Here is a 24,059-nt window from a genome sequence, read left to right on the forward strand (position 1 = left end):
TACCGATACTTCCAGGGCTGCAAAGCGATATATGGTATCGATTGCAAAATGCAAAATGTTACAATACCTGACTGCTAAACTAATATTTATGACAGCAGTGATACAAAAACTCATGTATTTATGGGTAATTTAAACTAAGTATTCAAATAAAATTGTTAGCTATTTATATCGATAACATTATTCACAGCTTAAAAGTATGCCGCTAAACAGCTGTTAAAGTTTGACAGCCACTGAGAGCGCAACTATCGATAAGTGGCGAGTTAGAAATGACATTTTTAAATTGATTTAACGGTCCGTTGATAAATTAATTTAAGACCAATATTGTTAATGCATAATGCTTTTAACGGCGCAAATTGAGCAAAAACGCACTCAAACATCACACTTTTCGCCAAATGCCACTTATTTCCGCTTCCTACCAGCAAAGCGCACTCAATTGCGAAGTGCAAATAAATGACAAATAACGCGTACACTTGCCGTTAGGCCAGGCACCCAACTCAAGCGAAACGCTTTCGGGTGCAATGAGGAAAAGCCCCGACGCGGATTATGACATAGCCGCTAAGCACAGGGAAAAGAAATAGAAGGGCCCTGCGGCTTTGGCATTTGCCAGCAGCAATTGCAGCAGCCCAGCAAAGAGAGTGCAACGCGAATCATGATTTGGGCTTTTGGCCAGCCCCACAGCACCACAGCACCACAGTTTTTCTGGCTTTGTATTTGCATGCAACTTTCACCGGCTGCTGCGACCGACAGACTTGTCGCTATCTCTGCTGCTGCTGCGGCTGCTGCTGCTGCTGCCGCGACAGCTGCTGCGACAGAGGCGAAAGGTGCAAATTAATTTGTGGCGCTTCAACAATAACCTTCCTCGCTTTGTCTTTGTCCATTATCCGTACTTTAAGTGTAATTTTTTTGTTGCTTCTCTGAAATTTTGTAGCTTTTCCCAAAACTTCAAAATGTGACTTGCTATCGCTTTCGAAAATCGCATTTGTTAAGTGCATTTGCAATTTAGAGAGAAAAAAAATCCACCATTGTGTTTTGAAGATGTCGACAAAAAATAAAAATAAAAAGCAATCCAATTCAGATAAATATTCATAAGTACATATATACCCTACACTTGTAGCTGTAGCTGTATGCGGACTTTGACATTTGGATTTGGCTGTTGCCGCAATTTTGGCACCTTGGTGTGAAAACCTTGCGTATTGTTTTCCTTCTACCCAAAAACTCCTGAAACTTGGTAAACATGCGTAAATGGGCGTAACAATGCGGCTGCTTGTTGTGCCTTGCGCCTTGGACCATAATCATTTTAGCACATTATGTTTATAGTTTCTCAATGATTATTTAACTCATCTTGGCGGATATTTGAACTTTTCCGCAGCTCTTACCTTTGTGGGGCTTGTTCTTTAAATACGAAACACTCCCACAGCCATAAATCCGGCAATTAACATTTCTAAATGCCATTTCAAGTCAAATATGCTGCATCAATTGCCGTTGTTGTTGTTGTTGTTGTTGTATATAGCCGAGTATTTATGATCTGCTTAGCAAATAATAATACAAAAGCGTTAAAAGCGCAACGCTGCATGGGCATTGAGGGCGACATTGTTGTAGTTGTAGCTAGTTGCTGTTGTTGTTGTTGTTGTTGTTGTTGGTGTTGTAGCTACTTGTTGTTGTTGACAAATGAACACTGCAAATGCCACTGCCTCCAGCTCCAGCTCCAGCTCCAGCAACAACTCCAGCGACGAACCAAGTCATTGACATTCAACACGAAGCGCCGAGCCAAGCCAAACAACCAGCGGAGCTTGAACTAGAAATCAAGTAAATGGGCTTGCCAGAACGGATGGTGTTAATTGGTAAGAGAGAAAAAAAGAAGAGAAGTTAAAACTAATTCCGATTGGCATTTATATACCATAACAATACACTGCTCTATATGCAACTAAATTTCACCATGCTAATGGGCGTAATCTGCTCAAAACAAAACTATCACTAATTTGCGGATCTACACATGAAAATATAATATACTAGAGCTTAAACAATTTACGGTCTCGGTCAGTCTTGATTCCCGTTCAAATTGGTTAAATTTATTTGTGCATGCTTTCATCCCATGCGCACTGGAAACGCTGTGGCCCGGGGGAATGGTGGGGCTTGAGGCATTTGTTTTATATGAGGTGAGGTGCTAAACGCTGTTAGCACGTTCGTAATGGGTACAAAGGGAATTATATTCATCAATTGCATAGAATTATTCTTTAAATTTGTCGAATCACAAAACAAACAAAAACCAGTCTCTGCGCATAAAGAAGCTGCAGAGCTTTGATAAAAACGCCTTTCGTATGCCTATACTATAATATCTATGGGGACTTTTTTCTACAAAAGAAAGAAAAAAACGTAAAAAAGAGTTATGGTTAGTAAAATAAATAATCAGTTTGCCCGAGGTAAAGAAACATGCTACATTGTTTCATGTGAATACCCTTTAGGTGCACGAACATAATAATAGAAAATCCCCAAAAACAATCTTCAAACACCTAAATCTAACTATAATCACCGCAACAACCATTCTACCGTGACCAACTCGAAATCTAATTGTATTTTCTAATGCGCTACACAACAATAGAGATGTGGACTGCATTTTGGAGTGGAAAACAAATACTTTCCATATAAGGAAACTAGTAAATAGAGCTTAAGAACAATGTTCGTTGGAAATTGATTCGTTCGAGTTGTGAAAGGGTGCGGTTCCTAATTTAATTAGTAGAGTAGAGCATTGCGAATTCGTCTCGATCGAGAAGCGTATTTCTATTATTGTGCATATTCCGCTTGACAAAAACTCGCAGATGTTTTTTTTTTCGTATGTTTTGATTTTTTTGTGTGCGGCTTGTTTACCTTTTTGCACCTTTTTTCACCATTTTTTTTTCACTTTTTTATTATTAGCTAATTTTAAACCAAATCAAAATGGCGACGCGCTGAACAGCATCTGACGACCACAAATATTTGTTACGACTGTTGTTGCTATTATTTACGAACTTTTTTGCGTTTATTTATATTTTTTTTTTTTGGGTTTTCGTTTCGTACACACCTGCGATTAGTTATTAGACATATGTGTGCTTTGACGAACTTATGTAGTTGTGCCTGGGTATTGCATATAGGAGCACACATGTATACATATGCGAGCCTCTTTCAGCGCTCCCTGTAGAGTCGTAAAGCCGCATTGAAGCGCTTTTGTTTTCCTTTTGTTGCCGCTTTATTCCCAGGCATGTGCCCGAGCCGACGTGTTGGTGCCAAGTCGCCGCTTGGTACCGCCGGCTCCCTATCGGAGAGAGAGCAAATCAAGTTGGTTGAATCGCGTTAAGAGTTGGGTAAAAACAAAACAAAAAACTTAACGAAACTGTAAAAATCCCCATAATAAAAAGAAAATTGTAATTTGTAGGCGTACCCGATGCTTAACAATTTTGAATTTCAAATAGATGCATAAATATTCCTGCACTATTGCGCAGTAGACATTTATAATGGCCGCTTTCTGCGAAAACCAAATCGAATTAGCATCAGTGACAGATCCGAGAATTCACGTGCACGCTAATTAAAACGATTTTGGTGTAATTACAATTATGTGAAATATTCTTAGGTTTCAACAGCGGCCAATCAGAGCTTTAAGCTAAGCTCAGCTCGATTTAATTTATTTGTAATTTGTTTAAGCTCTAAAAACTTTATTGCGACAGGTCAAAACTTATAGGAACTGCTCTAAGTGCTCTACGACTTTGAACTTGATCTCTAATATTGTTAAATAATCATGTAGATGAGCGCAGAAACCAGAAAAGTGAGTTTTTGAAAATGGCAATTCCCAAATACGTTTAGTTCGCACAGGTTAAATAATTAAGATAATGCGCACATTTGCTGAGACAATAAAATTCCCAGAAATTTCATTAATTTCTCGACCAAAATCAAAGTTTTTGCTTGTGAACCTCATCATAGCTCTAAGCTCTATCTATAGTATAAAGATTGGATCTATTTTTCGACCGCTTCGTAACTCTGCTGTGTTTAATTGAAAGTGTGTATCTATCTATGCTAATCTAATTTGTAAAACCTGCAATTGGATAACAAAGCTGATGCAAGTATTGTTTTTCATAGGGTATCGTTAATTAATTTGGCATTTCAGCTGCTCCCCGGATTATTATATGCAAATCGGCAAGTGCCTTTTGAATTTGGGAACGAAAACAAACAAAACAGTCCAAAATCTAAACAAATGAAAGTCATGCGGAGTTTGAAGCCGGCAATTAGTGGAGCTCTGACAGCTCCGATCGCAAATGCTGGGGATGCTGTAATGTCCACGACGTCTTATGGGAACTGGGAATGGGGCGTGCTGCGGTGATTGGCGGGATGGTGTTGGCGTTGGCGTTGGTGTTGGCTTCGTGCATTGGGCGACTGGTTGCATAAACCCTAAGCTGAAAAAGAAATTTAATCACTAATAACTCAATGTGAACTGAGAGCTGAAGCTCAAAGTTTGTGCGGCGACTGCGTTTGTTGGCTTGTGACATTTCGAATATAAAAATTATGTAATTACAGTAGGAAAAACAACAACAAAAACATAAATAAACTCAAGATTGCATAATGATAGCGGTCAAACGCCGGTCCGGGCATTGGGTCATTGAGATACAGCTAATAAACGAGCGTCTAGCATGATATAAACTATTAGTAAGGCGAATGTAAAATCAACAAAGCAACCCGTCCCAATCAAACTACGGATGCTTTTGTATACGTTTGCTAACATTTATAAGAATTAAATAATAGACGACGATTTACAAAAAAAAACAACCAGCGCCAATCACCCAAACGAACAGCAAAAAAAACATAACAATATCAAGAAACTTAACAAAAATATAAATAACAACAATTTAAACAAAAGCTAAACAAAATATATTTATACGCAAAAGTAATAAAGCTTATAAAAGGCAATAAAACTATAATTATAATAACAATAATTAAAATGAAAAAAAATTTAGCGACTAATTTGAACGATTATATATTTCATGAGAGTCATGCATATAATGATATTGGTTAATGATTCGGCGCATTTGATGCACTTCAATGATACTGGCCATCTGGCAATCAAGATGAACCCTGGCCACATACATACACACACACAAACATACATATATACAGACATGCTATATACTCAATATTATATATATTATATAGACATAAGACTATTTGTGTATAGTGCAATGATTTTTTGTTAGACGCTGTGGCCACTTCAATTATTTGAACGACGCAGAATAAAGAGTGTGCTCGAATAGCTTATACCCTGTGGAGCACTGGTCTACATTGACTCAACATACAATTCGTATTTACTAGAAATACACATTCCTTGATGTCGATCGCATTTCATACTCATGCTTTCACGAGATGCTGTTTAATTTTGATCTCAGAGAGAAAGTTTAGGTAGTAGATAAGGAAGCGAAAGAGCGAGAGAGAGAGAGAGAGGGAAACTAAGATTTATCAGCTATGACATAGTTATAAGTCGTCTACATTATAAATATAAAGGAAATAGTATTGAAATCTAATTAAACATGCATATAATAACCAATATTGTTCAAATAAAAGGCTCATGAGAAGCGCACAGAAAGGCGAGAGAGAGTTTTAAATGTAAGCGCTTGTTATTCAATACAAATATAACTGATGTAAGCAGAAATTTCCTTTGTCTGATTCATACATAAGGACGGTTTAATTATACCCTGTATATACAATTTTAATGGGTATATAAGACAACAAAATCTTTACTACGGCAAAGCGAAAAGTTTATGTTTTTTCGTAAGCAGCAACAAGTTTGAGTGGTGCAACAACAACAATAACAACAACAAAGACAGCTGCCACAAAAGCGACTTGATCAACGGCCGTTGCAGTGCAGCTGAGACTAATGCCGACGCCGACGTTGACAGCGACGTCGACGCCGACGCCAGCGACAACAAATTTGAGCCGAAGCTAGTTTTACGAGATCTGGGTTTTAATTTATGTGTACGCGAATGTGTTGGGCACCTTTAATTTTGTGTGTGCCGAGCTTTACGATGCGCTACACAAACAGATCGAGCATATCGATGCATCGCAGTAGCTAAACTTATATAAATATGTGCTTATTACTATGTGCTCACCACTTACACACATACATTTGTATTAGATGTGTACATACAAGTATTCACATATTCCTATCTGCGAAGCGCATCGATCCAACATCTATAAAGCATTCGCCGTATATAATTTAATTCTTGTCTTTGACCTAGAGTGCTCTCCGTTAAATAGATTAAAAAATATATAATTAAATCTTTCCTACTAGCAAATGTCATGTAAAATAAATTCTGACCTGGGCCTGGAGTATCAAATATAAAACAGCTATGCTTCATTAACAATTTTTATTATATTTATTAACACTTATTTTTCAAAATCAAGACGGATGGGCTTCCCCGTGAAGTCCCTTTTGGGCTCAGGCCTTAGTTTGTTCCCCTCAATTGGATGTTCTATACTTCGCGAATATGTCAAACGATGAAATGCCAGCAAAAGCAGAATAAAAGTCACAGCGTGAAGTATTTTCATTTTTACTGCAGCTTTGTCTAGGAATCAGCTCTTCTTTTTAATTGCACACGTATGTCTGAACACTTTGCGTAACGCTTCGCAAATAATGTTTACATCTTGAGTTCGCCAGGCATGTAAGATTATAAGTAGAAGGAATTGCAAACATGAGCATATGTGCATATATAAAAAGCTATCATTCAATTTCGATTTGCGCAGTTCAACGATAACCTATTGCAGTACTTTCACTCTTTCAGATTACACACATAAAGGAATCTGTATATGGATGTGTACTTTATACGAAAGACATCATTTTATTGGTAAATAATAGATTTGCAATTATATAAGGTTACATGAAGGCCTTAGAAGGATTATTTCAGCATTTGATATATAAGGAAATATCAATCAAAGCATGAAAAAAGCATCATTGAAAATATCAATGATGTATTATATTTTGAAGACTTAATCACTTAATCGCAAGCAATTTGAAAACTTTAAATTATTCCAAAAAAAAAACACTTTCTTTATTATCAATTAACAGCATTTTTATTAATACTTGTAGTTGTCTTATTAAAATCGATACGCCTGGGCCTTCCCATAACGGAAGTGTGGGCGAAAGACCTCAACCTCCTTTCGTCCGGGACTGCGTGTTGTGCTAAAGCAAAACTGAAAAGTGCCAGCAGGATTAGCAGGATGAAGCCCATAGCGTGAGGTGTACTCATTTTGTTGGCAGTCCCTGTTGTGTTCAAGGATCTGATGTTACAATTAGCTCGAATGCAGTCAATACTACGATTGATGTGAACGTCTAGTCCTAGTTCGACAGTCGCGATTAATGATTGCTCGATTCTATTTACACTGACCAGAGAGACAGGCTGATAATAGTATTTGCATTTAAGGTGTTGTAACTATTTATTTATTATTAATAGTCGAGACTACGAATAATTAAAACATTGTAAAATATAATTATCAGGTAAAAGCCGGAAGAGATTACATTAATGTCTACATTATCGTCATGTGTTGGGTGGATGTATTTCATTGACCCTAGTCACAGCTGATAAGGCGTTAATGTTATTATTATTTTATAAATGTTCCTGATTAAAATATCATCCAGACCTAGGCGAAATAACCTTTAGCTGAAGGGCTTTCTATAAACGTTCACGGCTGCCGGAGCTCTCATATTTGAAATCAATCAGCATGACTCATTTCGGCTTTCGATCTAGTGATATCTTGCTCAGGTTCAGCAATGATGCAAAATTGGCACGTCTCGACTGTGCTAGGCGATTGGGTTACATTGTTCTTAGACTTTTTATAAGGCTTTTCTTATGCTGAAGAGTAGTCAATGCTAAGAACCGATATTTGCGGAAGTGGAGATGTCTATATACATATATATTTATGCTACATTATATTTTGAAGACGTAGCTTTAGCATGTAACAAACAATTTTCTTGTGTAGGTTTATTTGTAGAAAAAAAAAACGTTTTTTATCGTTTTTAATTTTTCTGTAACTATTGAAAGATCCGCAATTTTAAGCTATAAACACGTTTGGCTACTTCTCTAGCTATGTTTTACTGTAGCTTGTGAGCACTTGTGAGACTAATAATCTTTGCATACTGGAAACATTCGATTGCCATTAATTATAAATAAATTATTAACAGTGTGTTTTATTAAAATCTTTGTTTTTACAAGTATTTTGATTGTAATTAGCAAGAAACCCTTAAAAGACGACTGCTTAAGGCTTCCTGTTAATTTTAGGCAGCTAATAAAGCTGATAGACTACATTTGAAGATAAGAAAGTATCAAGTGAACAATATATAAAATTTTACATTTTCATAAAATTTTTCACGAAGAACATATTTGTTTAATAAACCAATTTATAACAAATAACTGCACGTTATTGTGGTGCTCATTCAAAGGGATACAATATAAATAAACATATATATATTAGGTCCTGATCGACGCGACATTAGGAAAGAGGCGTCTGCGTCTTCCCGTAAAATCCTTCGCGGGTTGCGGTCGCAACTTTAACACTTCACAGTTGACGGTTAATTGCATGAAAAGTAGGAAAATTACCAAGACGCAAAGAAAATTCATGTTGTTGATAGCTCTGGCAGTATTCAAGCAAAAATCTAGTTGATTTCAGTATATTGATATCTTGCGATACTCACTTTATAACGTTTTAATACCTTGCGTTCAGATATACGAATGATTTCCCCACTGAGACTTTGCTAAGTAGATTATTGATTTGAAAATTCTATTTATGCAAACCGACTTACAATGCTGAGAAGCAGATACAGATACAGCTTGGCATTCCTAACTGATGTATATTTAAAGATCTTAGTTTTGAAGAGGTAGACTCAAAAACTTTTTTAATTATCAAGCGCTACCTAATCTTATAAATTCTGGAACTATTCAAAAATTTTGTCATGATTTAAATACTCGCTTAGCCACAATTGTGCTTTAAGAAACAGAACGCAAACATTAATTAACAAGTCCATATGGATTAAGTTAAGTTTATTATGGGGTTTCCAGACTTATTGATTGAACAGAACAACTTGTATTCCACTAGACAACTGATTTTTGTTATATTTATATGTACGTACATATTTCCGTTGCCTTACTATGCGATTCTCATAGTTTCAAGTAAGCCCTACACGTTTTCACGCTTTATTTATTTTTGGTTTTTCGTATCTCTTTCTGTTTTTTGTCTGTCTCTTTCGCAAAAGTAAATGTCATGTGAATATAATTTTTCTGACTTTGCCTAGCTTATCCTCTACTCTGACATTAAACAACAATGGTTTATTTACAATATAAAGTATATTTTTTAACACTTATTTTTCAAATTCAAGACGTATGGGCTTCCCCGTGAAGTCCCTTATGGGCTCAGTCCTGAGTTTGTTATTCACATCTGGATGTACTATTTTTCGCGAATATGTCAAACGCTGAAATGCCAGCAAAAGCAGAATAAAAGTCACAGCGTAAAGTATCTTCATTTCGGCTGCAGCTTTGTCTAGGAATCAGCTCTTCTTTTTAATTGTAAACGTATGTCTGAACACTTTGCGTAGAGCTTCGCAAATAATGTTTACATCTTGAGTTCGCCAGGCATGTAAGATTATAAGTAGAAGGAATTGCGAACATATGCATATGTGCATATATAGAAAGCTATCACCGAATTTCGATTTGCACAGTTCAGCGATAACCTATTGCGAAACTCTCTCTCTCTCTCTCTCTCTCTCTCTCTCTCTTTCTCTTGAGGATTACACACACAAATTAATTTGTATATAGATGTGTGCTTCATAAGAAAGATATAATTTTATTTGTAAATAAAAAAAAATTGATTTGCAATGGTTACGCCATGGTCTATTACCACAATGAGAATAGTTGCCGATTATACAAGTGTTGGGCGTTAATAATTGAATAGAAGGAATTCGTGAAAATACTCGTCTGTTTATGCATTAAAGCTGAGTCCAAAGCGAATCGAAAAGGTTTTACAGCCAATTAGGAAAGACGAAGAGAAAAACAAATTTGTTTTAATATTTTTTGTACTAAAGTAAGTTCGTGGACAGCTTGAAAGAAAAATTGCTGCGTAGCTGCTCTGGCAAGCCAGCAAGCCGCACCCGAAAGCTTTTAAGCTCTCTGTCGAGCTCGGCTGCAAAAACATATATATACACGATCAAGTGATTGTTAATGCTATGTGAGTGTGTGGGTAAGTGTATGCGTGTGTATGTGTATTTTGTGTTACTCTTATTTTTATTTGTTTCTCGTTTCACGTTCGTGTTTTTTGCTGCTGCCGATCGTGTACTTGCCTTGCGTGTGTATTAGTTGATGTGCGCGCTTGTGTGTGTGTGAGCCGCGCTTTGCGTGTGTTTGTGGCTTTGCAGTCGACGCCGACAGACGAAAAAAGTTTTAAATCTGGTAGAAAAATCTGAAACGAAACGCGTTTGAGGCCTCAGACGGCGAGTGGCAGTCGTACAACAAAGACGTAGTATTTTCATTATCCACCTGGCGGACCTCTGAAAAGTTGGTCAGGCAACTTTTTCATAACCGCACAAAGCGACCAAAACTGTTCCAACAAGCGAAACAAACAACAACAAAATAAATTTTAAAAAGCGCAACACTCCTTTTACTTTTTCGTTACTGAGCGTCGTTTCTGTTAAAAACAAAACACATAAATTTCAATGTAAGTGGAGAAGTCGACAATAAAACAACTAAAAAGAAGACGAAAATAAAAAAAAAACAAACCAATTGTCCAAAAAAGTGAAATTTTTCCAATATGCAATTTTTAACGAACCAGCTACAATTTTGAAAGTGCACGAAAAATTGGTTCAAACTATTTGTGCAGCATGACGAAAAACAATAAGATCTAAGGCTGAATGTGAACCTAAGTGTTTGATGAATACCAAGTCATATTTATGTATTTATTTTATAGTGCATAGATACATAGATGACCGAGAAGGATAACGTATCCATGGCTACCGTGCAATTGAAGCCCGACTATGCGGCTAGCGAGGTCTACAGCACCGCCAGCGAACCGCCACCGGTGAGTAAGCCCCACATTAAAATCCTAGAAATTAGCCATCTATCATTATCATTAAATAATTGACCCTAGCAATATTTGGTAGATTGCGTTTAATGCGTCAATTTGTCATTGTTGAATGGCCCAGCTAATTACAATTTCCATATGTCATTTGAGTCTGGCAATTATTTGCGCTAACTTTATATAAGCTGCAAGCAGGTCAGCAGCGATTCAAGCGTTACTTGGCCAGAGCCCAGCTGCAGATTGTCAGGTAGCAATAAAAAAAAATATAAAAAAATGCCAGGGTCATTCGTTTGGCCGGCACATCCGTTGCGGGCATACGACGCGTATGCGCAATATGTCGCTGCCTGCATCTTTTGTGTGCACGGATAATGTCTGTCCCTCTGTCGGTCTGTCTGTGTGTTTGCCTTTCTGCACGCAGCTGCAAACGTGATCATTTTCACTAACTAAGTCGCCATCTGATCCGGCTCTGCTGTCTGCAACTGCATGCATAAGCAATTTGGCTGTGGATAATTTTAATGCAACTTTTCCAATTATTATTATGATTATATGCAGCCGCTGTGTCTGTGGCCATTAAGACCCGGCACTGCGAATTGCATGCAACGTGCACAGCTTTGGCAATTGTGTGCGACCCCCGTCAAGCGCCGTTGACATTTTAAGACAAAACCAACACAAAAAAAAGCAAGAAAAATTAAATTAAATAAATAAATCAGAAACAAAACCTAGGCAGCGAGTGCTGCAACGAAGCAAATGGATACAGCGCAATTCTCGGCATAGTGTGAATAGATTTGTACCCATTTGCAGCAACCGCAACGGCGGAGAGCAGAGCAGAGCAAATAGAAACCAGTTGGAAACCAAATTTGAGATCTAATACAAAAGTCACGACTGTAAATACAAAACTTCATAATGATAAACACAAACAAATAAGCTAAATATAATGCGCCATGACAACATCAGGCAGCAGCAGCAGCAGCAGCTAAAACTGGCGCAATTATTGCACCCAAGCTGAGCTCTGAGTTCGCCAGGTCTCGAGCTTTGACGAACTGTGCGCAATGTGGGCTGCAATTGATTTGAAATTTGCATAAAAAGTGCATTTGCATTTTTCCCATTTTTGTATTTTTTTTTTGCATTGCATTGCATTTGCAAAACGTCCGCATCAGCCATAAATTGCACCACTCACTCAACGAGCGGCCAGCCCACTTATAGAGCAGCCTCTCTGGGGCCGCACAGTGAAAGCTGGCAGTTAGCTAACACGCAATTGAGTTTACAGTGACCCCAGCTGGGCTTGAGCTAGGGACTGATGCAAGAGTTGACCGGCTAATGAGACAATGTAAAAAGCTTATGAAAACTGAAATAAAATGTAGACTTTGGAGCCTAACAACTATTTCGGCTAGATTTGCGTCTATTCAAGCCTGTCAATGCCTCTTAATAAATTTATTCGATTTTCAATTCAAACGAGTTTGCGAGCTGTATCATGCCACATATGCATTGATCAAATTACAAACTACCAGTCGCATCTTCTCGAACAGCCTTCAGTTGGTGTACTTAGACCTGCGGCTTTCACTTAAATATAATATGAAACCTTCATGCAACCAACTCATTAACCTTTTGTTTTTGTTTCTCTCTCATTTTATGTGTATGTGTGTGTTTGTGTTTTTGTGTGCCTTTGCCCATCAAACACAAAAATCGTTTTCCTTTCACACACACTTCAACCAAAATTGTGAATGCAAATCCAAACGCGATTGACAATCACCTAAATATAAATAAAAATAAAAAAAAATTTATATAATTTCAACCCCCCTCGCACTATACACAACAAACCACAGCTGGGATTTTTTAACTTTAATCATCAGGTTTGTCGTTCAAGTCTTTTGTCTTTAACAACTGCACCCAACACCAGCTACACAAATAATGAGCAACAGCAACAACAACAAAAACTCATCAACAGTAACAAGCTAGAGCCGTATTTTGTTCATCTTCTTGTTTCATTTTTTATTTTATTTTTGCTGCTTTAGCTATGCCTAACGTTCACCACATAGCACTTCACTTTACTTTATACACTATACTCGCTGTTGCTGATGACTTCGACTTCGGCTGCGACTCACTTTCGCAATTGCATTTGTTGAACAAAAAACAACAACAAAAAATGAGCACAATACTCACAATCTAAAGGTGTAAAATTGCACATTTCGCTGCACAGCACACACACACACACACGCACACACATGAGTGTATCTGTGCCTCACCTGACTGACTGCACTCACACCCAAAGCAGCAAAGACTTTAAAACTCTCCTCAGTCTTTTGTTTTTTGTTTTGATTTTTTGGGGCTCTGCTCTGTTGGCCTTTTCATTTCCTCAAATTTTTGTGGTCGCCTCTTTTTTTTATTATTTCCTGTTGTGCAAGTTTTTGTTATTTCTAACAGTCTATCTGGCTTATTTGTTTATTGGGCCTTCTTTTGACATCAACTTACAAATTTTTGCACCTACAAAAACTAGACAAATATTTGTCAAACATTTTGCTGTTAATTTTTGCCTAATCTAAAAGTTTTTTGGGATGATCTAATCAGTTCCAGTTACGCCTATCAAAGCCAAATGAAAAACTTGACGGCCGCAAAGTCTGATTCTATGGAAACCCCCAAAAAGCTTTTACTTTTTCGCTATAAACGTTTGCATTTTACCTTAACATTCAAGTTTTTAACCTCATTTCTGTTTTTGCACCTTGCACTGCAACATTTCGGCACGTGAGCCACAAAGTCAAAGACTTTGCCAACAAGCAAGGTCAACGCTTTTACTCGCTCGAAAGGTCAGCGCTTAAAATTGAGCACGTAACACTTTTACTTTTGTCTTTTTTGATTGTAGTCAATAATTAAAACACGAAATAAAAAACTAAAAACTAAAACTAATCTTTTTACATTGCTATTGTTGTTGCAGGCGTACAAGCGTCAGGCGAATTCGGTGAAAATAGCCAAAATCACCGCATTCACCATAATTGTGTCCTCGTTTGTGCTGGGCGCCTTCATTTTGGCCTCATCGTATCTGCAGGCCAAGGCCTCCTGTGATCAAGTGCAGGCTCTCGATTCGGTGCTGGAGAAGGAGCTGATGCTGGAAACGCTGCAGCAGGTGAACAAGGTAAGTGGACTGTTAAACGCCTGAATGCACAGCTATTCAAGATTTAAAGATTAGCCGGCGGGATAGGGACTCATAATACAGAAAGAGAGAGAGCGCTACATAAACGTATATTTCGTATCGGTCGGTGTCAGTATTCGAGTCGTATATCGTGTAAAATTCATATGGTTACCTAATCTTTATAATGTTATATGGCTATTATTGCCTTTTGCATCGTTCGTTGCGCACGTCACGAACATTTTCGACGCGCTGATTAGCCGCAACAGTCGAATTATTGTGGTAAATTAATGATAATTACCGGAAAATGTCGACAACTGGATATAACAACTGCCTGTTGGATGCGTGTTTGCTGATTATTCCCGACAATATACAATACACACAGGGCTTAGATAAGTGCATGTTAAGTTTCTTTCAGCCTGTTTACTGCACGCACTATTAGCCACAAGCTCTGGTATACAACATTTTTGCAGGCACTGTATGCCCGCATAATCAAGCAACAAAACAGCTGCCTTTAGGTTTTTATTTAATGTTGTTGTTTACTCAAAGCTTGGCAAAATAATGGAAAACCCCAAGCGAAATAAAACCCACAAGCGCTTATAGATAATTGCAGTGAACGGGCAGCTCAATAGAATTCAGATTAGAGTGGTGCAGCTTGAGCAAATGAAATAAAACTTAAACTTCCTATTTTACGGTTCGTAAGATTAACAAAGAATATATTAACTGAAGAAATAAGCTTGAATGAAATTAAAGTTTAAAGTTTATAGTTCCGATTAGCTTGAAACTTTCCGACATGATTCAGTATATAAACTGAAAAACCAATTTGAAAGTAAATAATAGCTCATCTACATCAAGGCTCGACTATAAATCACAGATATATAGAAAAAGTGCCGACACAATATCAATTGGATATGCAAAACTGAAAACTGTGCTGTCATTACAAGATATAATTAATTGTATCTAAAGCCTAACAAGTTGTATGTCTATATATATATATATATAGCGCAATATTTACCACATTGCATGCACAATCAAGGCAATTGAATGCACAACAACAACTGCTATTGGGCACTCATTGTGCATTCACATTCGTATATATATTCATATTCATATTCGTCTAAAATTGTATAAGTGCAAATTCAATTAGCGTGTTGCGTGCTTCCTTGAGAAATTTCACCCTATGTAACCAAATAGCCCATTAAAACCATTATAGCCGCACCATAACAACCACATATGGTATATGGCATATGGTATATGCCATAATGTTATATATGGGTGTATACATCGTTTGATGACGGCGCATTTTGCGCATGCCACATAATTCAAATTTAATGGCGTTTCTAAATCATCTGCAAGACAACCTCAAACGTATGCATATTTCTTTTATTTATTTTACATATTTTTTCTAACTATATTTTTTATAACTCGTGATTTTTTTTCTAAACATTTGCATACTGAATTATGCCGCATCATCAGTATTCAATTATCGTGCAATGAAAGTGCCCATAACAAACAATAAAACTAATTAAATGCATATATAAATATGCAGCGGCAATTAAATTTAATGATGAAAAACCGAAACAGCAACAACAATAAATGAATTTAACAAAAGCCTCGTCAGATGATGCTGCCAATTTGGAGCGGGTTATTCAACCCGAAACTCTCTATATAAAGTGTTAGGGGGCTTATGTAAAGACGCGGAGGCGCAATGAAAAATTCAATCAAGCGAAATTCCCATAATTTGACGCTTAAGTGGACACCAAAATGGTAGAGCTCGGGTGCTGGGAGCTTGCGACACAATCATCAGTGGCAACAATTGCGAATCAAATGGCAAATACAAAGTGAAAGCAGCAAACGGAACACAGCAGCAACAGCAACAGCAGCAGCAGCAGCCACTGCAACATGTTGCAATGTCTGTGGAAAAATAAAAAACCAGCTTTTATACACACATATGCCACATAGTAATCCGCTCAAGCGCGGCGCAGCGGGCGTGGGCGCGGCAAATGCCAGAGATCATCAGCTGAGGCGGCACCAGCAGCCGGTAGAGGGGCAGGGGCAGGGGCAGCGGCAGGGGCAGCCGCAGCAGCCATAATGCATTTGCTGTCACTTTTTGCCGGCTGGCGCCGCTTGGCACCGTCACACGAACAGGCAGGCAGACTGACAGACAGACAACTTGTAAGTCGTCAGCACACACACACACACAGAAGGCGCCGACACACATATAGACAAAAGACGCAGTCGAAGACGCGTTGACTGTTTGCCATTTAAGGCAAGTTGCGCGCTTAAGTCTTTCGTTTTGGGCACGCAAACAAAGCCAAAACTTATGGGCCCCAATGGACGATTATGTAATGGCAATATACGCTCGCACACACACACACTCGCACATCGCAATAGATGATTTATAATTTATGTGGCTGTTGTGCAAATTTGCAAACACTTTGCCAGATGCCAAGACATTGCCTGCTGAACATTTTAATAACGCTTGGGATTTTCAAAAGGAAACTCTGCGCGCCTAGAATTTCAATTTGAAAATGGCACTTGCGTCAATGCTAAAAATAGGTTTATAGACAGCCAGACAGACTGTCAGACTTTCGGACAGACCGACAGACAGACAGTCAGGCAAAAAAGTAATTGCACACAGCTTTCAATTTGTAATCATTTAATTGTCATCTAAATGTGTGCGCGCCGCAGTGCGAATCCAAATGGGGCCTACGTGTCTAGTTTTTAATGTGCCCGCAAATGTTCTGTGCTGGGTAATTGATGTTATCTCTCGGCGCTGCCTGGCCTTGAAATTTAACAGAAAAATAAAAGTAAACACAATAAAAAAAAAATTGAGCTGTAAACCGGAGTTGAAGCTTAGCAATTGACTAAGTGGTTGGCCGGGCAGGGAAGGCGGCACTGGAACTGGAACTGGAACAGAGACTTGCTGACTTGGTTTCTGGTGTTGTCAAACTGGTTGGCTCAGTTTTAGTTTCAGTTACTCATTTTTTCTGCTTTTATTTATATTTTTGAGTGAAATTTTGTGGCTGGATTTCAGGCGAAAAGCAATTATGTGTCACATATGACTCAGACCGAGCAACCAAATACTTGGTCTTAGCTTTTGCTCTCCAGCAGCATCTGTTGCCGCCACATAAGAAATCTATTGCGCTTCATTAAGCACTAATGAATCTGCTTAGAGCACAGCAGCACAGCTGCAACCTTTTGTTTGCCCAGATATGCCGAGAGGAAAATACCCAAACAGTATTGAGCCAGCTAATTGGGTTTAGTTTTTGTTGTTGTTTTTTTTTTTTTTTTTTTTTAATAGGAAATGTGGCTGCTTGACTTGACCAGCCGTCAAATAAATTAAAATTGCAATTGCAGCTGTCCAATTAGTAAGAAACTCTTCCCTTAAGTTATGGTCCAATGTCAAGCCACAGATAATGAGCCGCAGAACCCATTAGCTACCGGATATATACGATGCTGATGACAATGACGCTGTCTATAACATTAGTTTTCAAACCAAAGCACCGGCTGCTTGCGGACTTTCTGGCGTTCTGCCCCTGGGCAGGTACCCTCAAAACCACCCACACACCCTGCCCCGCTGCCCACTTGTGTCCCACTATCAATCATCATCAGCAGCAGCCACAGCCGCAGCCGCAGCCATCGCATTGAATTAATGAGGTTTTTGTTGTTTTGTTCAACAAATTATTTAAATTTGCTTTTGTGTGTGAGCATTTTTTTTTTTTTGCTGTGTCGTGAAGTATGCTCAGCTAAAGTGTGTGTATGTGTGTTTGTGCTTATGTAATATGTGTTTGGTTTTTTTTTTTTAATTTTTATGGCATTTTACTTTTGGTTTCAGTCGCAGTTGCGTCCGACGTCGCGTCGTTTTTGTATGTAGGTTGGGGTCACTTCTTCTGACGACAACGACTCATTGTTAGAGGCACATAACAATTGCAGCCACTGTAGTCGTATATTGCCAGTACGTGCTTGCTGGCCAAAAGTATTTTAAGTGGTTTCTAACAAAAAACGAATCACAAAAATACAGGAAAATAAAACAAAATAAGCGACAAAATACGTCAAATACATTTCCTAGTCAAATCCACCAAAGCCTTGAAATTGTCTGAAAACAACAAACCTTTGCAAAATATCATATACATATAAATATAAATAGATATATATATATATTTATATTTTTTCGGTATATATGCGCTATTTCTCTATCGATCAGATCAGCACCAAATGGTTTAAATCTTGAATGAAAATCTAAAATAATATAATGCATTCTTACACTTAGTTATATTTTGTATTTTATAGGAGCTACCAAGAGCTGAAGCTTTGCTGGGCAAATCCGATGCCGGTGAGGATTTGCAAAATCTCGATCACGATGAGACCGTTGTTGATAAGAGAACGGAATCAAAGAACGAGGGCATTGAACACAATGTCAACGATCACGACAATTCCTATTCAGATAGCGATGAGACCGAGGAGATGCAAAAGTTCCCAGGCAAGATGCCGCTCGAGCTGGACTTGAGCGATCTGGCCGCCGCCATTCTGCGCAACAACAAGAAGTAATTAGCACACTCCTAATTTAGACGTGTATCTATATTAATCCATTCTCTATAGATCCCGCATGAACTGCGTGGTGGAGCGCAAGCATGCCGAGGAGTTTGTCGACTCACCCTCGAAGACCGTGTCGCTGCCTTTCGGCGTCAATCTGACCACCGATCCGAAGAAGGCACGCATCACAGGCGAACGTATTTCCATTTTCTGCGATGGCGGTGACGACAAGGAAGAGAAGGAGTCCAAGCGCCAGCGCGAGGAGGAGGAAGATTCAGATGAAGATGTTGAGCCAATGCGCCCAATGTTCATTCCATTCCAGCGTGTGCCCATTCCATTTGGCCGCATACCCGACCAGATGCCGTTGACCCACATGCCACAGCGCATGATGCCACCAGCGATGCAACAGCAACTGCCCCAGCAGGGTTCCATTATCATTCGCCAGTTGCCGCCTCCGTTCCAGCATCTGCCCATGCGTCCACCAATGCCCCCACAGGTGATGCAGGCGCCGCGCATGGAGGAGCAGCCGCAGCAGCCCCAAATTCAGACCGTGCGCATTCACATGCATCAGTTGCCTTTCCGTCCGTTTGAGATGACCAACGATATGCCCATGCCCGCCCAGAATCAGCAGGAGCAGCGTGAGATGCCACAGCGCGAGATGCCACAGCGTGAGATGCCACAGCGCGAGATGATGCAGCGTGAACTGCTCCAGCGTGAGATGCCCCAGCGTGAGATGCCACAGCGCGAGATGCCACAGATCCAGATCCAGCACATGCCACTGGGCATGGCACTACAGCGTGTGGGCATCACCGCTGATGATCTGCGCAACATTCAGCGCATGGCCGAGGACCGCTTCACCGACGAGCTGCGCCGCCTGACCGCTGAGGATGCTGCCGACTCCAATGAGAACAATAGCGCCAACTCTAGCGAGGAGGAAGATCACTCCGAGACGCCTGTGGTATCCGGAGAGCAGTCCAGCACCACTGCAGCCCAGTCCCCAAGCCCGCAGCGCGAGCAGCAGCCAGAACAGCAACAACAGCAGCAGCAGCGTGACCAGGAGTCCAACGAACAACAGGAGGAGCAAGTGCCTCCTATGCAGATACAACGATTGATTCTGCAGCCGCTGCCGGAGCAGCCACGCGACACCATGACACCACCCATGCCCGATCAGCCACCACAGGTGCCATTCGGCCGCATGATCTTTGGACGTAGCCTGGCCCAGCCCGTGCGCATTCCCGTGCCCATGATGCAGCCAGCCGAGGGCGGCCCCGCCTCCGAAGAGTCGCAGCGACCACACTGTAAGCACCGAGCACTCACCATATAACTCACTTGGCAGTCAACCAATGATCCTCTCTCTCTCTCTTTCAGTCGTCCAGCCTCGTTCCGTTTAAGTAACAACAACAACACGCCTGTGATTGCTGCTCTGCGAATCGTATCTGGTTGTCGTCGTGGTCGTCGTTATTGTTTCCATATCAAATTGTAACTGTGTCGTCATCCGTTGCTCGATTCCGAAAACATCTCAAAACTAATGCGTTTGCATGTGTAGCAGCCCCCAAAACGCCAAAAATGAAAACGTCAATCGATAGAAATTTTGAGTTTTGGCCCCCAAAAGAAATCTCTTTATATATGTTTCCACCTATATCTCCTTCCCCCACTATTTCTATATATGTATTTCTATATTTTCGTAAAAAAGATATTGTATGTATAACATTCCAATCGGTCCTCTCAAGTTTTGTGAGCCTTGAAGATAAATCGTATTTCTTTTGAATATATGTCTACAGTTTTGAAGTATTTTTCTTTTCGTCCTTTTTTTCACAATAAATCCGATGAAATTTGTATATAAATTCTAGTATTTTATTTTTAATACTTTTCTGTAGTTTTTAGTAAGTAAACAAACAAAAAAAAAAACACCAACAAATTGTAAATTTTTTATATACATACATTTTGAAGCGAATAAAATTGTGGATAATTGGAAATCAAAAGATACTGTGTGCATTATAATGGAGGATTTTATTAGAACTATGCTCTGGATACTTTAGTGCATGCGCCCAAGAATAATAATATGGGTGGCATATAGGAGAAACACAGAATAGAATTTTATTAATTTCGATTCAGAAAAGTTATTCAATAATACACACAGAGAAGCACAACAATAAACAATTTAAGCTGTCCAAAGGTAGATGTCACGTAGCTATCCCAATGCTAACGATCTTCAGCTGCAGCTTGCACTTGAAATGAAAACATCTCGTTAGCTACAGCGTCAATAAATTGTTTTATTTTACTTTAATGTTTTTATTAATAGATATTCTTCGTTTCTGTTACGTTATTTTGTGATTTTTCTTAAACTCGTGTCCAAACAAATTGGAAAATTTGTAGTTGCTTAAATTAATTTTACGAAGTGCAATTCGTAAAGAAAATCCAACATTTTTTTTTTTTGATTATTTTATACATTTATATATCAATCAAATGTAATGTATATATGTATGCTTGTCGTGTGTGTATATATATATATACAATTTGCATGTGCACAGGACAGGGAACAACCGATATCAACGTCCATTGGCGCAGCAAGGACGCACAGCAATATTATAATTCGTTTCTTTCTTTTTACAATTAGTTTATTTTAATAACATATGACTAATCTCAAGTTGCATTGACGGGGTACCTCTCCTCATAATCAGAAAATTTACAATACATTTTGTAGCGCTTGTTAAAACGAAACTCTCGCCTCTAATTCTAAATAAAACAGTTGAATACAATTTGGATTTGGGGGGAGGGGCAGAAAATTTAGCTAAATTAAAATACATAAACACAAAATACCAGCAGTAGAAACAGGCTATCGAACGCGTTGGGATGGACTTGTTAATATTTTCTTTTGGCTTTCTGAGTGGGCAGATATACAGTTTAGTTTCCTCTTCTGTTTACAAACTTTCACGTACGAGTTACGTACACACCACACACTTCGGCTCTCCTCCTCTCTTGTTGACTCACTCACTTTTATCACTGACTGTTTGTTTGTTTGTTGGATTGTTTGTGTATGCAAATTGTATCTATTGTAAAGCTGTAGCAACGCGAACGTAATTATTATTTAGCACTCCTGTATTCTGTACACTGCTGTTGAATTGGGTCGGCGGCGTCTAACCATTTTCACAGTGATGTCCCTCGCAGTTGCCCCAGAAGATGCAGTTGCCCACGCCGCTGTAGCAGATCAGCGAAACGGCGGTGATGAATACCAGGCTACAGATCGTACATGGCTTCCGTTCCAGAAAGAAGCCTATTAAATATAGCACTATGAACATGACATGCGTTTCCATAAGCGCTGGGTTTGTGGGTTTTGGTATGAGCAATACGGGGAGTAAACATTGCAGGCAATACATTTTCGGGCCGCAACGTTGACGTGTCGTTTATTTGGCTTTGTTGTTGCTGCAAACATTAAGAACTAGGGCTATAATTGTAATTATCGTTTGTCCTGGGACGAGCGAGACGTCAGCATTATTGTGTTGTGGTGTGGGCGTAGTTGTTGCTGTATCTGGCGCTACCCAAAAACCCACTTATATACACTTATGACACTTACCTGCCACAAGTCCGGCTGTCTGGAGTGCTCGTTGCTAATTTCAGCGTCAGTTTTTTGTGCGTATTTTTTTATCACACATTGCTCATGCTTCTTAATTTCTTAAAACATTTTACACATATGACGATGTAATCGTTATCGCTGTCGCAGCTGCCAAGCTATCGTGCGATTTTATAGTAATATCGATAGTTGTGATACACAGAGTTGCTCCACACGTTTGGCGCCACATTTAAAGCTATATTTGTGTTTTCTAAAAATAGTAGCACTGTTTATTTAACGGAAGACTTATCTAAACATTGTACAGTCAGTTTCCTATGATATGACTTACTAATATACATAAATACATATGTATGCGGGTTGTGAGATACCGAAATCTCGATTATGGCAACAATACAATGATCATACTACTCCTTTTTTGGCTTCTAAGCATTCCAGTAAAGCTTATTGCTGTAGAGCGACGGCTCAGTTGCAATGGGCAGTAGGTAAATCCAACCAGCAAGCCCTACAATATACAGACCAATAGCAAGAACGCGCCGCCACAGATCCTGCTGCCAAAGATCTTGTACATCGGGCAGTCCCATATGGTTACACAAGGCATGAGCCAGCAGCGGAGCTACAAAATGGCCTGTGCGGGCAAATAAGAATGCCGAATAGAAACCAAACAGCGTCGTATAGGTAAATTGGAACAACCCGATGAACAATGCGGTACTGAGCTCCATGCCCACACTCAGACGCTCGGCGATGTGATGCAGGTGGGCAACTCCAAAGAAGAGAGGCGTTATAAAAACGGCATTCATGGGTGTGAAGCTTTGCAGTATAAGTGGCATCATGCAGGCACGAAAAACGAATTCCTCGCTCAACGGTGCCATCACAAGGTTACGTATCCATATAATGCTGGTGCAAGAGCCACGCCAGGCTTCTAGGTCTACAAATTGACGAAAGGAAACGTTAATAATTTATTGATTGTCTCATTATAGACGGCATACCGAAGTAGGAACGGAATGATTCGTTCTGCATGTTCACAAAGATGGGTCCCAAAAACAACAGAGCGGTGAGCAGATAGGGTATCACAATCGCCTGCCACAGTCCCTGCCAGCGGAAGCCGAGCAGGCTGGGGAATGGCTCTCGCTGCAGCAATTCTGGTGATGAGAAGAAATAAACAAAAAGCGGCGCCATTAACATGACACAGGAGACGCTGGCGAAGCGTCGCTTTATTGTCGTCGGATGATCGCGATTATGCTTGGTGCTCCACACATATAGACTTCCCACATAGATGACGGCCAAGGTAAAGCTACAACTGACTGATATGGCAGTCGGAATTTGTGGCAGTGAGGCCAGCGGCGGCAGTATTATACTTTCATCAGCCATTTCACTTAGATTTTCAATTTAGTTATTTTATTATTAATAATCATTAATTTTATTTTTTTTTCCAGTAATAAAAAGATATTTCAAAAACAGCTGTTGGTAAAATTCTAGAAGTGCCCTAACTCTGATGATTTATCATATCATTGTTTTAACAGAGCACTGTTAAGTACAAGACTAAGCTGACACAGTTTTGATAGCAGTCAGCAAGCACATAACTTTAGTTATTTTATAATCTTATGTTTAACGGTCGCAAATTATTACACAATGATTTCACCCCGTTACTATTTATTTCAAACTTGTTTTTTTTCAAATATTAATTATTAAAATCATATGTGCCTTTACATTGCTTCATTTTGCGTTACGGTACTCTTCTTTGCGTTTACGTCTCTG

General features: G+C 39.2%; 3 protein-coding genes and 1 long non-coding RNA gene across 6 annotated transcripts; 2 read left to right on the top strand and 2 right to left on the bottom strand.

Moving 5' to 3' along the window:
• Positions 1-3,255: 3,255 nt before the first annotated feature.
• LOC115769825 lies at positions 3,256-3,920 on the top strand. Its single transcript, XR_004018787.1, has 2 exons — positions 3,256-3,338; positions 3,410-3,920. It is a non-coding gene; the product is annotated as an uncharacterized LOC115769825 (long non-coding RNA).
• A 6,561-nt stretch (positions 3,921-10,481) lies between these two features.
• On the top strand, positions 10,482-20,524 carry LOC115769573 (mediator of RNA polymerase II transcription subunit 15). 2 transcript variants are annotated; one of them, XM_030714436.1, is made up of 7 exons: positions 10,482-10,716; positions 10,966-11,076; positions 12,900-12,926; positions 14,006-14,203; positions 18,491-18,744; positions 18,800-20,031; positions 20,102-20,524. In XM_030714436.1, the coding sequence occupies exons 2-7, from the start codon at positions 10,981-10,983 to the stop codon at positions 20,122-20,124; spliced, it is 1,830 nt and encodes a 609-aa protein (XP_030570296.1). In that variant the 5' UTR covers positions 10,482-10,716; positions 10,966-10,980; the 3' UTR covers positions 20,125-20,524. The 2 variants fall into 2 exon arrangements, with proteins under 2 accessions (XP_030570296.1, XP_030570297.1); XM_030714437.1 differs by lacking the exon at positions 12,900-12,926 and having other exon boundaries at positions 20,102-20,131.
• LOC115769576 (bladder cancer-associated protein) lies at positions 20,211-22,409 on the bottom strand. 2 transcript variants are annotated; one of them, XM_030714440.1, is made up of 2 exons: positions 22,308-22,409; positions 20,211-22,156 (listed from the first exon to the last, which is right to left on the bottom strand). In XM_030714440.1, exon 2 carries the CDS (start codon positions 22,108-22,110, stop codon positions 21,871-21,873), a length of 240 nt encoding a protein of 79 aa, XP_030570300.1. In that variant the 5' UTR covers positions 22,111-22,156; positions 22,308-22,409; the 3' UTR covers positions 20,211-21,870. The 2 variants fall into 2 exon arrangements, with proteins under 2 accessions (XP_030570300.1, XP_030570301.1); XM_030714441.1 differs by having other exon boundaries at positions 20,211-22,172; positions 22,308-22,408.
• On the bottom strand, positions 22,308-23,864 carry LOC115769575 (CAAX prenyl protease 2). The gene is made up of 2 exons (XM_030714439.1): positions 23,291-23,864; positions 22,308-23,229 (listed from the first exon to the last, which is right to left on the bottom strand). The coding sequence occupies exons 1-2, from the start codon at positions 23,670-23,672 to the stop codon at positions 22,727-22,729; spliced, it is 885 nt and encodes a 294-aa protein (XP_030570299.1). The 5' UTR covers positions 23,673-23,864; the 3' UTR covers positions 22,308-22,726.
• Positions 23,865-24,059: the final 195 nt, after the last annotated feature.

This window comes from Drosophila novamexicana, unplaced genomic scaffold (assembly GCF_003285875.2).
Source record: "Drosophila novamexicana strain 15010-1031.04,08,12 unplaced genomic scaffold, DnovRS2.1 tig00004554-arrow-pilon, whole genome shotgun sequence".
Lineage (NCBI taxonomy): Eukaryota > Metazoa > Arthropoda > Insecta > Diptera > Drosophilidae > Drosophila > Drosophila novamexicana.